Source organism: Mastigoproctus giganteus, chromosome 9, assembly GCF_048544385.1.
Source record: "Mastigoproctus giganteus isolate SK-2022 chromosome 9, ASM4854438v1, whole genome shotgun sequence".
Lineage (NCBI taxonomy): Eukaryota > Metazoa > Arthropoda > Arachnida > Uropygi > Thelyphonidae > Mastigoproctus > Mastigoproctus giganteus.
Genome location: NC_143583.1, coordinates 196056905 through 196072219, shown reverse-complemented (window position 1 = coordinate 196072219; position 15315 = coordinate 196056905). Strand labels below are relative to the sequence as shown.

The 15315-nt window shown below is 38.4% G+C and overlaps 1 protein-coding gene across 1 annotated transcript in view; it reads right to left on the bottom strand.

The window, feature by feature from the left end:
* Nucleotides 1-15315, bottom strand: part of LOC150081003 (threonylcarbamoyladenosine tRNA methylthiotransferase) — a 176502-nt gene that overhangs the window by 49588 nt on the left and 111599 nt on the right. Inside the window, exons 8-9 of the mRNA XM_090381918.1 lie at nt 14924-15069; nt 6919-6979 (exon numbers count right to left, since the gene is read on the bottom strand). Of these exons, the coding sequence (XP_090238044.1) occupies nt 6919-6979; nt 14924-15069 (207 nt within the window). The remainder of the gene's footprint in view (nt 1-6918; nt 6980-14923; nt 15070-15315) is intronic.

Sequence of the window (15315 nt, the reverse complement as noted above, 5' to 3'; positions counted from 1 at the left end):
CCAATAATTTAATTAATTTAAAAGAAGCCCTAAATTATTATTGGTAATGGCTGTTCTCACAAAGCAGCATAAATTCAATACTGATTTACAGCAAAGTTCAGTTTAATTAGGAAAATAAGACAAGGATGAAAATGAAGAGCAATGTGACATTTGTGGAATGTAATATACCCATGGCAGTTGGTCTCATATTAATAATCAAGCAACTGGTAAATTTTATTCTTTTTCAGTTAAAATGTAGTTTTCAATATAAATAAACAATGCTATTACTCAACTTTTATTAACCATTTTTCTGCTTATCACTTTTTACAGAATCAGGATTTTTCACTTTCAAAATCTATATTGTAATAATGTACCTGTGTTATAAGCTAGGTGTCTTTTTTCCAATATGTCCTGAAACGGGCTGCCATGGTAGTTTCTCATCTTTTAAATAAATGACCAATTAACCTTTTGGTGAGGCTATTTGCCTGAAAGCTGAGCAGTATCAGGGTAACGTGAAACAAAAGTTCTAGTGTAAGCATTAAGGCATTGCATTAACTAAACAGTTTAAATCTTGCTAGCAAGAAAAGCACAAAGCTGCAAGTCCACCTAAACTTCGTATAATTTTTTGTCTTTCTCTGTCTGCATAAATAGTGCCATCTGCTGAGAACATTCACTCCAACATTAATTTTTTCCTCTCACGAGAATGCGATCTACAGATACTTAGTGGAGTTCCAAAACTTGTTTTCTTTCTTTCTTTTCTTCAGTCTCAATTTGTTCTTGTACACACACAATGTTTCAACCTAATTCTATGGTGGGTTTAAAGAAAGGACAATCTCAGCACGTTTCATTGTTTTATAAAACTTGTTAATAAGTGCTTCTAACATTTATTTCTAATTTTGTACACATTTCACCCTTAACAAAATCAATAGACTATTACAGTTAAATTGGTAATAATTTCATGCTAATGAAGAGTAGTATAACTTGTAAATGTCCATGTAACTAGATTATTCAGTTTAACACTGTGGTACACATGGAAATGCATTTCTTCATTCATCGAAGTGGGTAACTTCTCTCGTCTTACTAAATCTTACCTAACTTTGTAAGTTACAAACTGCTATTCGTACTGCTATCGTGTCTGTGTTTTTGGTGGGAATATCATAGCATAACCAGTAGTGCAGAAGAATAGTAGGGTTTTAATTGTAATAAAAAAGTATTTTGAAGGTTTCAATAACTTTTGGGCGTATATCTTTTGTATTTAGCTAAGGATATAACTAATTTAACATTGTGATCGTTACGATATAGCATATATCTTGAAGTTGATAGCTAAGGTATAAGATAACACTATATAGCAGAATACATATTACTGGATTAGCTTAGTATAGTATTGAATAGTAAAGTATAGTTAAGTAGAATAATCAATTAAAATTTGTTAACCTTATTAACTTTCATTGTTAATAAATTCATCATATTTAAGCGGAAATCACGCCACAGACTAGAGCAGCTAAGCAACGTGCACAAAGTAGCAGGAGTGGTGGGGGCTCAAGGTAGAACTGAAGGGGTGATTCTCCAATGCATCACAACCTAAAAAATCTGCAACTTGTGAAATGTTTGCAGTCCTTTCTGGAACAGGACATGATCTAGCCAAGGAGGATGTTTTTGTGTGTGCTAGGTGAACAGTGTCAAGGAATTAGGTGCCAACTCAGCAGTCTGATGGGTGTCTATGAGAGTTTGACAAGTAGGGTTGGGAGCAAGAATATTTGCTGATGCTATCGAGGCAATGTTAGATGGGTCAGAAAACTGCTAGCTTGTGGGGGATTCACAGACTAATAGATTAACAGTAGCCACAGGCATAGGTGAAAGCGATTTTTGCAACGCTTCTACTGCAATGAGCAGAAGCCTGGAAAGTGAGGTATTGGGGATTTTAAGAACTGCTGGGAGTCATCATGGAACAAGTAAATACTGTGTTAAGGCTGTGTTGCATGTACACCAATACTAGGAGTATTTTTTTTTTTTTTTTTTGTTATTTGGTTTTTAGGAGCATTAGCAACTAAGGCCATATTGCTCCAGGGATATGCGGCGGTCATTCTCTGACCTTTCCGCATCCTCCGTATTCGGTGGTCACGGGCTTGAACCCTGGTCTAATCAAGAAGCGTGTGCTACGCACTGCTGCTCCTACCCACCTGGCTACGGAAGCGCCTGCTAGGAGTATAGTAAATAAATTTGATGAATTTGAGATATCAGAGACATGGTATCACACTGAAATAAGGAATGCAGAATTAGAATTTGGGGAGTACGATGTGAACAGAAAGGACAGACGGGGAGGAGGAGTGATGCTGTTAGTTAAGAAACACAAAATCTAAGGAAGTGCATCCAGTTGACATGGGTGGACAGGCAGTGTTAGGTTTGGTGTGACATAAGCACTGGGAAAATCAAGTTGAGAGTAGGAGTGTGTTATAGGCATAATGACTCTGATGAGTACAATGTACAGAGAAATAGGGTGGGCCAATAAATCAGATTGTCTTATAATGGGGGATTTTAACTTCCCAAATAGAGACTAACTTGTGGGTTGGTCACTCAAACACTAGCAAGACATTTGTGGATTTATTGGATGATTGTTTTCTTCCACAGCATGTTCGAGAGGCAACCAGAGGGAGTAATACTCTTGGATCTGATTATCAGCAATGCTTCTTCATACATTAAGAATCTACAGATAAAGGAACCACTAGGTGGCAGTGATCACAGTGTGGAATTTACCTAAAGATCAGGGGTAAATGACCATCAGGGGTAAAGGGAACGGTTTTTGCTTTCGTAAAGGTTACTAGTGGCCTCAGAGATTTTTTAAATTCTATACAGTGGGACCAACTGATGATGTTACCAACATCAAATTCTAAATGGGACGCACTCAAGGGATTAATCTTGGAAGCTACTAGACTTTTCATACCAATTAAGAAATACTGTTCAAGGTTTAGGCCTAAATGGATGTCAGATGACCTGGTGAGACTCGTGGCAGAGAAGAAAAATTATCAGGAGGCACAGATGCCTATGGTAGACATAAGAGAGTCTGTAATCAAGTCACAAAGGACGTTAGGCAAGCAAAGGCAGATTACAAGAAATCTTTGGCAAACAATTCAAAGAAAAACAGTAAAGACTTTACTTATGTAAACTCTAGAAGGAAGGGGATGAATCACATTAGTCCACTTGACATCGATGGTTCGATTGTTGATGCACCTGCTGAGGTAGCTGACAAACTGAATGAGTATTTTGCATCTACATTCACACATGAGGAGTTATTCAGGCAGGTGAATGCCAGATGTTTATCAAACTCTAAAAGGGAGCTAAGTGATTTTGTAATAACTGAAAGCAAAGTAGAGGAGAAATTGTTGAAGTTAAACATAAGGAAGGCACCTGGGGTGGATTGGATCTATCCAGTTATATTAGAGGAGGCAGCAAAGGAAGTAAGCAAAACCTTAGGCATAATTATGTAAGCTTCCTTGAACTCAGGGGAGGTCCCCATGGACGGGAGATGTGCAAATGTGACCCCAATTCACAAAGGGGGATCAAAGGGTGGCATGGATAATTACAGACCTGTTAGTCTAACTTCTGTTCCAGGGAAAATAATGGAGTCACTGGTTAAGGAAGCAATGCAACATCAATCTACACAAGACTGCAGTTATAGTTCAGACACAGCATGGGTTTGTTAAGGGAAGGTCTTATCTGGTTAATTTGATTGGGCTACAAAGGAACTGGATGCAAAGAATAATTTTGATATCATATACTTGGATTTTAGGAGAAAGCTTTTGATACTGTTGCACATGTAAAACCACTGTACAAATTGGAGCAGTATGGCATTAAGAGCAAGTTGTTACAATGGATAAAAGGATGGTTGAGTGGGAGAAGACAGAGAGTGGTTATCAATGAACACTGCTCTTCATGGACTTATGTTATTAGTAGAGTCCCCCAAGGTTCGGTGTTGAGCCCATTGTTGTTTTCAGTATTTATCAATGATATTGATGGTGTATCAGGGAATGTCTAAGTTTGCAGATGATATGAAGGTTGGCAGGGTTGTTAATTACAGTAATGACAATATGCTACTACAACAGGTCTAGAAAAATTAAGCATATGTGCTGAGTAATGACAATTGAAGTTTAATATTGATAAATGCACAATACTGCATATGGGTAGCAGTAACCCAAGTGTAACATATCAACTGGGATGTACTACACTCAGGGTAGTGGAGAATGAAAAGGACCTTGGGGTAATTGTGCAGTCAGATATGGAGTTTTCTGAGCAGTGCAGACATTCTGCAAGAGTAGTTCATGGTGTCTTGCCAATGATATACAGAAATTTTGTTAGCAGGGATAAGGAGGTGATTGTTCCTTTGTATAAGGCAATGGTCAGGCCACACATTGAGTACTGTATATAGGTCTGGAGGCCTCATTTTAGGAAAAATTGTAGAGATGCTGGAACGAGTAAAGAGAAGAGCAATGAGATTGCAAATGCAACTTATGGAGACTGGGCACCTGCAAATTGATCTAATTGAGGTGTATAAGGCATTGAATGTGAAGAAGCTCAATGCAGATGGGATTCTTCCTCTTTGTCGGATTACTCACCTGAGGGTGACAAATTCAAATTGAGGAAAGACAATTGTAGAATTGATGTGTGGAAATTTGCTTTTAGCCAGCAGGTGGATGATAGTTTGAACAAACTTCTATCTGTTGTAGTGGTGGTGAACAACTTAAAGTAAGTCAAGGCAGAACTAGACAAACATTTGGAGTAAATGAATGGGTGAGGGAAGGTTTTTTTTTTTTTTTTGCTGATGCTATATAAGCTTGCTTTCTTGCATCATATGCCTCTACTAATGATAACTTGTACTCATATCTTACCTGAAGAATTCACACATTTGTGAGCAGAGTTCAAGGCAGTTTTGATGCACATAGTATCATAAAGAAACTAAGGCCAGTGTTTATGTAAACATTCACTGATGTTGATACAATAATTTCATCCACATAAAATTTATTCATGCAAAAATAGTATGCTTCAACAAATGACAAAATTAACACCAAGTGATATTACAGTTCGTATTAAATTTCTAATATAGGTCATTGTTTTACATTTCGAAAATTAACACCAAGTGATATTACAGTTCGTATTAAATTTCTAATATAGGTCATTGTTTTTCATTTCGAAATCAGAACTATAAACAGATTTAGGGCATAGGAGATACTATACCCATATGCTAGGGGTCCAAGCTTCCCTTCATGAATACTATGTATTTGAGAAGATGCATTCTTAAAGATTCTGAACTCACCTGTCAGCAATGTAAAGTTATTTCCAAGGCATATATAAGATATGCTAATTATCAGCAACAAATGAACACATTCTTTACTATATAAAAATGTACACCCAAACTTAAAAATATGCAATACAAACAGAAATAGAATAGAATAGAAAAGAAAAGAAAAGCTTTTATCATACTACAGAAAGAATTAAGGAATCTGGAAATTAATCAACTTTTAATCGACATATTCACCTCAAAGGGCTTCTAACTTGATGCACATTCACTCATGTTTTCTAGACCAATTACGTAGAACCCATTGTCTTCATCCTCTCACCATTCCTTCACTGCACAAATAACATCATTTCTCCCAAAGTGTTGCCTTTTTGTCTCTTCTCAAACTATTTTTTTAAGTGCAGGGAATAAGTAGTATCCTGTTTTCTCTGCACTTTACTACAAACTGAATATAAATTGAATTTCATCCCGAGACTGAGTAACTCATTTACTCAGCCATGGGTGAAATTCGATCCATATTCATTGTGTTTCTTAGCCTAAGTAAGACCAAATAATCAGATTATGAATTCCTGCCTACTGACCTAAAAACATGCTAAACAACTGCCACTCTTCATACAGCCATTTCAAAAGAACTGAGCCACACAGAGAAAATAGCCCATAAATCCATATCCTCCTATCCCTTATAGGAAGTAACTCTCAACTTCAACCTGAGAGAATGGACAAACTATCTACTGCACCTCCCATAAAAGCCCTAACTTTGTTTATCCTTTGCTATGAGAATTAGAAAATCACAGGGTCAACCATTTAAACAGTTACTTAACAAACTCTAGATTTATTGGTTCTGATAATTACATATCTTGGTAACAAACAAAATTCTATACAAGTATTTTTGGATAAAATAAAATACTCTCTTATTAGAGTGTAAGCTTTCAATGCATATGAAAGGGAGCAAAGCAGGTGATGTGCTATATATATATATAGCCATATAAATTAGAATAAGGTTTAAAATACAGGTGCAGACTATTTTAACTCCAGATAAATTACATACTAAAACAAGTACAGAAGGGGGAATAAATGAATAAGACACAATAAAACAACTTAATGGAATGTGGAGAAGTCACCACCTTGGTGTGACTTCTCCACAATCCAATTTAATTTTAAAACCTTGCTTTGTTTGCATACATTTTTGCAAATTAACAACAGAGTTCTTTTGCACACATACTCCACCCCCTTAAAATTCATCACTGATGCACAGCTCCTACACTTGATTCAACTTTTCACCAAAACCTGAGAGCTCACTCAGTACACACCACCCTTGAAAGATTGCCAATCCCTACCCTACAGGATTTGGCAAATGCTCCCTGATCAAAACAATCACATAGTATTATCACTACTGAATGTATATTACAGAGGCTGAAAGACTAATTTGAGAAAACCAATTATAATTCATGCATTATTGAACTATTCAGCAGAACTTGTTTCCAGCTGATTAAGACCAAATATGAAGTGCAAAAGTAGTTCAGTGGAGAATCAAAGGGAAAAAAAATCATATAATGGCTCATAGCACTGGCAAATTATTGGAATTAATGTATTATGAAAGGTGTAGCAATTTTTTCATTGGCTCACCTTCAAAAATAACTGAATCTTACCTCAGTGGTCTCAGAAGGAAATCCACAAATTACATCTGTTGCAATTGTAATTCCTGGAACCCTATTAACAAAAAAAAAAAAAAAAAAGGTCATTAAAAATAGGTTTCCATTCCTTAAAAATCTTATGCCATTCTTTTTATTTTGAATTGAAAAACATTCATGTAAAATACAAAGAAATATCACAAATATTTATAATACAGAAGGGTAACCCATGCCTAAATGCTACAGCCTGGATTGCTTATATGGGTAGGTGAGAGTATGAGGAAATTAAAAAGGGATCTGTTGGATAAGTATAAATATTGGCTAGAGGGAGACATATGGGTGCATTTTCCCTCCTAGCACAAGGAAGTAAGTAGAAGCCACTTACTTCCTTGTTATTTGTTTGTTTGTTATTTGGTTTTTAGGAGCATTAGCAACTAGGGCCATATTGCTCCGGGATATGCGGTGGTCATTCCCTGACCTTTCCGCATCCTCCGTATTTGGTGGTGACGGGCTCAAACACCGGTCTAATCAAGGAGCGTGTGCTATGCACTGCTGCTCCTTCCCACCTGGCTATGGAGTCGCCACTTACTTCCTTGTGCTATATGGTCAACACAATACTAAACATTGAACCTCAGTTCATTGACTTTCCTTCGTGTGGCTCACAACAAAAATTTTTAAGTAAAGCCTTCATTAATTTAAAAATTTCAGCAGTGATGATGCATGCATTAGGAATTTGCAGATAAAGGAACCACTAGGTGACAGTGATCACAGTGTACTGATGTAGGATTCACTTAAAGATGTAACTACCATCAAGGCTAAAGGGAAGGGTTTTTGTTTTCATAAAGGTGACTACAGGGTCTCAGACAGTATTTAAATTCTACAGAGTGGGATCAACTGATGATGTTACCAATGGTGAATTCTAAATGGGAACACTTCAGGGACTTAATCTTGGAGGCTATTAGGCTTTTCATACCAACTAAGAAATACTGTTCAAGGCCTAAATGGATGTTGAATGAATTAATGAGGTTGTGGCAGAGAAGAAAAATGCATGGCATGCATATAAATTATCAGGTGACACAGAAGCCTACGATAAGTTAATCTGTAATCAAGTCACAAAGGAGGTTAGGCAGGTGAAGGCAACTTATGAGAAACCTTTGGCAAAGAACACAAAGAAAAATAGCAAAGAGTTCTTTACTTATGTAAACTCTAGAAGGAAGGGGATGAATCAGATTGGTCCACTTAATATAGATGGTTCGACTATTGATAATCCTGCTCAAGTAGCTGATAAACTGAATGAGTATTTTGCATCTACATTCACATGTGAGTTCTTCAAGGAGGGGAAATGCCAGAAGTTTATCAAACTCTAACAGGAAGCTAAATGATTTTGTGATAACTGAGAGCAAAATGGGGGAGAAATTGTGGGAGTTAAACATAAAAAAGGCACATGGGATTTCAGTTGTTCTCCCTTGCTACCTCCTTCATTACAACTGTTCAGTTGTAATGAAGGAGGTAGCAAGGGAAGTAAACAAACCCTTAGCCATAATTATGAGAGCATCTTTAGAGTCAGGGGAGGTCCTCAAGTTACTGAAATGGATAAAGGTATGGGAGATGTGCAAATGTATCCCCAATTCACAAAGAGGGTTCAAAGGGTGACAATAATTATAGACCTGTTAGTTTAACCTCTATTCCAGGAAAAATAATGGATTCACTGGTTAAAGAGGTGATACAGGATCACCTAGATAAGACAGCAGCAATATTTCAGACACAGCATGGGTCTGTTAAGGGGAAATCTTGTGTGACCAATTTGATTGGATACTATGATGTGGTCACAAGGAACTGGATGCTAAAAATAATTTAGGTTACTGTTTCACATGGAAGACTGCTGTACAAATTGTAGCAGTATGGCATTAAGGGCAAGTTACTGAAATGGATAAAGGGATGGTTGAGTGGGAGACGGCAGATTGTGGTAAACGGACATTGCTCTACGTGGACTAATATTATTAGCGGAGTCCCTCAGGGTTCGGTGCTGGGCCCTTTGTTGTTTTGCGTATTTATCAATGATATCAATGAAAGTATAACAGGTTTAATGTCCAAGTTTGCAGATGATACAAAGGTTGACAGGGTTGTTAATGACACTAAAGACAGTATGTTACTTACTGCTGCCAATATGCAAAGTACTGCATATTGGCAGCAGTAACCCAAGAGAAAAATACCAACTGTGGTACTACACTCAGGGAGGTAGAGAATGAAAAGGGCCTGGGGGATAATTGTGCAGTAGGATATGAAGTTCTCTGAGCAATGCAGATGGGCTGCCAGAGCAGGTCATTGAGTTTTGTCAATGATATATAGGAATTTTGCTAGCAGTGACAAGTAAGTGATTATACCTTTGTATAAGGCAATAGTAGGCCACACCTTGAGTATTGCATACAGGCCTGGAGGTCTGATATTAGGAAGGATGTAGAATTGCTAGAACGAGTACAGAGAAGGGCAACAAGACTGGTGAGAGGAACAAGGGGGGGGGGGGGTTCTCTTACTAAAAGAGGCTTAAATTCTGCCAGTTGCAGCATCTGGAGAGTAGGCACCTGCGAGGTGATCTGATTGAGGTGTACAAGGCCTTGAATGGTTTGAGCATGCTCAATGCTGACGGGATACTTCCGCTTGCTTAGACTAAGAACCCAAGGGGGCATAGATTCAAATTGAGGAGACAGTTGTAGAATAGATGTGCCGAAGTTTGCCTTTAGCCAATGGGTAGTTGATTGCTGGAACAGATGTCCATCTGTTGTTGTGGAAGTTGATGGCTTAAATAAATTTATGGTTGAACTAGACAAACATTTGGCATGACCAGATTGGTGAAATGAGAAGTTTTTTTTTTTTTTTTGGCTGATTGTATAAGCTTGCTTTCTTGCATCATATGCCTCAACTAATGCTAATTAATTCTAATAAGAGATTAAACAATGCTACTACCAGAATACCAGATAATCCTAGCAGCAAACCCAACATTCTTAATCTTTTACCCACCAACAACCAATGTTGATGGTCCTCTAGGTAAATCAGATCACAAATTGTTTTTTTTTTTTTTTTCCCCCTTTCACAATGGAGTCTCTCTCTCAGCCATTTTAAGCCTCGTATCACTTTGCCTTACAGAAATGGGATGATCTGCATGATTTTTATTCTTTTCTTTGGTTGGAAAATTTTCTGATCAATGTTTGTCAGAAAATTTCTTAATCGTGTTTCTTAAATTTCTTAATTAACTTTCTTAAATTTATTAATTAACACAATTCTTAATTGTGTCAGCAAAATTATTCTTGTAGGGATGAAAATCCTTATTCCACATTCCACCTAAAATCTTTAGAATGATCTTCTAGAAACCCTCAGACCACAACTCCTCACTTCTCCAATGGAGCCTGTCCTACCAACCCCACCGCCCTCCTCCCTCCCTTGGCCATCCTAGTAAGTAGTGGCAAATAATGCAAGAAAGCAAACTTATATAGCATCAGAAAAAAAAAAGTTCACCCAACCATGCCCTCCAAGAATTTGTCTAGTTCTTCCTTGAATTTATCTAGCCATTCACTTCCACCACAACAGATGGAAGCCTGTTCCAACAACCAACCACCCACTGGCTGAAGGCAAACTTCCAGCAATATCTATCCTGCAATCATTCTTCTCTCAAGTGGAAGAATGTCATGAACATTCAGCTTACACAATCCATTCAAGGCCTTAAACACCTCAATCAGATCACTCCACAGATGTCTAGTCTCCAGATGCTGCAATTTGCAGAACTGAAGCTTTTCTAGGTAAGAGCACCCTCTTACCTAGAATTCATTCTCAGCCTTAAACAGTATTTCTTCATTGGTAAGAAATGCCTAGTAGTTTGTATGATTACTTCCCTGTATACTTCCCATTTAGAATTTGCTGTTGGTAATGGCCACCAGATGGTCCCACTGAATAGCATTTAAAAACTGTCTAAGACCACTACTCTGGTCACCCTTAGAAAAGCAAAAGCCTATCCTTTACCCTTGACAGTAGTTACATCTTAAATTAAGTTCCACATCAGTGCAATGTGATTGCTGCCACCCAGTGGGTCTTTTACCAGCAGATTCTAAATGCATGTATCATCACTGCTGATAACCGATCAAGAGTATTGCTTTCTGAGGACAAATGGCATTGTACCGGGATCCATGGTTTGTTATTTGATTTTTAGGAGCACTAGCAACCAAGGCCATATTGCTCCAGGGATATGTGGTGGTCATTCCCTGACCTTTCCGCATCCTCCGTATTCAGTGGTCACGGGCTCAAACCCCGGTCTAATCAAGAAGCGTGTGCTAATGCCTCTGTAGCCAGGTGAGCAGGAGCACTGCTGCTCCTGCTCACCTGGCTACAGAGACCATTGGGATCCATGGTAAATGATGATTAAGTGTTAGCCAGTAAAATAATTTAATTACAAACAGTTAATGAATATCTTTGATTACAATTTGATTACTGTAGCTTTCGAGACAAATTTTGCCTCTTTTTCAACAGAAAAATTGAAACTTAATTATTCTAACAGACACAGTTATGCATGCAGTGAGGCGTGCGAGGGCACGAGGTAGGTCATTCAATCATTAAACTGGTGTTCATTGTTGCTGCACAGATACGCACCTTTTTTTTTTTTTCTCCAGCACTTGTCTAGACATAAAATGGTTGTCTATAAGATGGGGTGTAGTCTCATGCCTTTGCAGCAGTTCATGGCTCTCGAATTGCCCAATATATTGAGTGATTCTAACCAGAGGCGGTGGCGAAAGTCGGGAGTGGTCAATTATTTCATAGTCCCGCTGGAGATTGAGGTCATTGTGGGTGGACCAGAAGTGTTCCATGATTGTGGACTGGTCAGTCTCAGCAAGGCAAATCGCTCTGTTGTGTTCTGCAAGGCAGTCTTGAAGACGTCTTGAAGTCTTTCCTACGTAGCAACTGTCATAGTCTTTGCAGGCTATGCGGCATATTACACTGCTGCGTAAGAGAGGGGTGACAGGGGTCTTTACACTGGAAACTAGAGAACATAAGCTTCTACCAGGCAACTGCACGCATTTTATGCAGTATTCTCTGAGGATTTTCGAGACCAGGCATGTCGGGCCAGACATACCTGGATAGTAGGGAATGTAGGCGGTAGGTATATTGGCTTGAGTTGGGGGTGGTCTGTGAGCTCCTGTGCTTGCAATAAGCACTTGTTTAATACGTGTGTTGGGTTTTAATACGTGTGTTTTGGGACACCCTGTATATACATATAACCCTAAGACCAATAAAATTCACATTAACCAAACTAATTATTACTTAGAAGATAATACAAGGGCCGTTCAATAAAGAATAATCAAAATTTTGCATGAACCATACTGCTTGCTATTTCTAGCTGAGCTGCGGAATTTAAGACCAAACCAAGCTGCATCGCATAGTAACTGTGCAGCTGATTTGTGCACATGGTGCGCCCTTGGAGGTTGGTCAAGTTATGCTTGTTCCGTTTTCCTACATAACAATGAACATGACACACGACAAACACTATGCTGCTCTCAAATTTTGTCCCCATCTCAATAAAACATCAGTTGAAGCATGTGAAATGTTAAAAGAGGCTTTTGGTAAATCTACACACTTCCATATAACATAGCTTGCAGGTGGTTTAATTTGTTTAAAGACAGATGTAATTTAATCACAAAAATTGGCTACTCTGGAGCTTTAACCACTGCTGTCACCACAGAAACCATAAACACTGCTTCTGTAACATGAGATTGGTTTGGTTTGGATTTTATTGGAGCATTAGCAACTAAGGCTATAATGTGCCAAGACCAGGTAATATATAAAAATTTAACCTCTCAGTGACCTAATTAGTTAGGCCACCATGTCCTAAATTATAAATATATAATAAAAAATATATGAATAAAAGGAACAAAATAACATAAATTTTAAATACGAGTAAAAACCTTTATTGATTTAAAAAAGCTAAAAACAGCAGACACATTGTCATTGTCGGATAAAATCTGACTGAGTGTATACGGCTCAGTCGTATGATTAAAAGCGTTAAAACGGATATTGCTAAAATCTGGACAGTCAACTAAAGCGTGTCTGATTGTTAAAATTGTGCCACAGGACTCACACATAGGAGGGTCATCAGCCCTCAGCAAAAAAGAATGAGTCAAATGACTATGTCCTATGCGGGTCCAGGCAAGAACAACTTCCTCCTTACGATTCCTGCGCAGACTAGACTGCCACGGTTCAATTACAGGCTTTATACGATATAGTTTATTCCCAGTCTGTCTATTCCACGAATCCTGCCAATTGGGAATGTATCTTTTGGTGTGTTATTTGCCTGTAGTCTGTATAGGGGACTAACAGGCAGTGATTATTATTGGGAATTGCTGATTTGGCTGTGGTGTCAGCCAAATCATTTCCCCTAATCCCAATGTGTCTGGGAATCCAGCAGAAGCGGATACCATATTCACGCTGGAAGTGAATCTTCTGCTGAATGCAAGACAGAACTGGATGAGAATTATATCTCACAGTTATTAAAGCCTGTAACACGCTGAGAGAGTTGGAATATAAAAATGAACTGTTGGTATTGGCATTCACTAATGTGATCCAAGGCTAATAACTCTATAGCGTGCAGCTCTGCAGTAAAAATGCTGCATTCAGAGGGAATCTGCTCCGATGTAGTGTTGTCTGTAAAGACAGCAGCAGATCCCACATATGATTCTGACTTCGAGCCGTCTATGTAAATTGGCGCGAAGTCGGAATGTTCAGCTTGGTGTGCTGAATAAAGCTGCAGGTAGACAGACGATGGAGTGTCCGACTTTCCCCAATTTCTAAGGGACAAGTCACATGCCGGGACATGAGCATGCCAGGGTGGAAGGGGTTGCTTTGGTGTTTGGGCAACCTTGTCTACCTTGATATTAAGTTCTTTGAGTAGCTCTTGGAGACGAATACCAAAAGGTCGGTTGGCAGTCTTACGGGTGTTGTACAAATTTTCCCATCGTGGCTCAAAAACGGATGGCCACGTAGGATGGTCTGGCAGGGATTTCAGTTTTAAAGCGTAGTTTAGAGACAACTGCTTACGTCGCAGCGATAACGGCGGTTCGTTTCCTTCGACGTATAAGCTCTGGACTGGAGATGTTCGATATGCTCCAATAGCGGTACGGAGAGCCAGATGATGGACAGGATCCAGCCAACAAAGTACACTGTCTCTGGCCAAATTGTATACCAGGGACCCATAATCTAGTCTAGATCGTACAAGTGCACGGTAGATGCGTAGTAGGGTGCATGATAATGGCAAATGAGACATGGCTTCATCGTTTTGACCTAGAGAGTAAGCAACAAAGGCATTTGGAAGCCAACATCATCACCAACACTGAAAAAAGCAAAAGTTGTAGTTTCTGTGGGAAAAGTTATGGTTATCTCTTTTTTTGAAGGAAAGTGTTTACCAGCAAGGCATGCCATGTCATATGACCGTTATGGGACCTTATTACAGAACTATACTGCTCACTTTGTGAGATCACATTCATCACAAATGACCACAACTGCACACAGGTGGGTGGAAGCTGCATCACAATAATGAGAAACCTCACATTGCTCATACTGTCATCGAGTACGGATCCAGCATTAATGCCATATGTGTGCCTCATCCGCCCTACATACCTGAGCTTGCATCCAGCTTTTTTTTTTTTTTTTTTTTTGTATTTCCAAAGTTAAAGGAGCTGCGAGAAAAACGTTTCTAGTTGTCAGAAGTTGTACAGACATTGGAGACGATTCTCTAGTGCACATCAAAAAATGGCTTCCCCCATGTTTTTGAAGTATGGCAGAAATGCTGGAGTAAGTGCTTATCATCATGGGAACTATTTTGAAAATGGTCATCCAAATATGGATGTTTTTTCACAACATAAAGGCATGTTGTGAAAAAATATTATTCTTTACTGAACAGCCTTCATATCTCAGAATCCTCTGTGGGATAGCATTTTCCCAAAAAGGGGTTAGTTTCACTGACTAAACTGAACACTAAACTTACTTCTCTTTTAAAAAATCTACTACTCTCTTGAAATCAGCAATACAGTACTCTCTTTTCATGTCACTGAGAACAGCATCACTAGCTGACTGCACTGGAATGTGAAGAAATGAATATACCTGTGGGTGGGACAAAATTTTGGCCACATCCTGAAAATAAATACAATAAGTAAAATGTGTGTCATATAAGGTACACTTGTATGCTTTATACATGTAAGTACAGGCAGAATGACTAAAATCTGGCTGTCAAAAACACTGGAATTGTCCAAAATCCAGAAATTTTCAAGATTCCATTTTTTTAAATTAATTAATTAATTTTTTTTTTTTACAAAATGGTCATTTCACACTTTGGTGCCAAAAACTTTTTCTCCAAATAGTGCAAGTGGACGATGAATT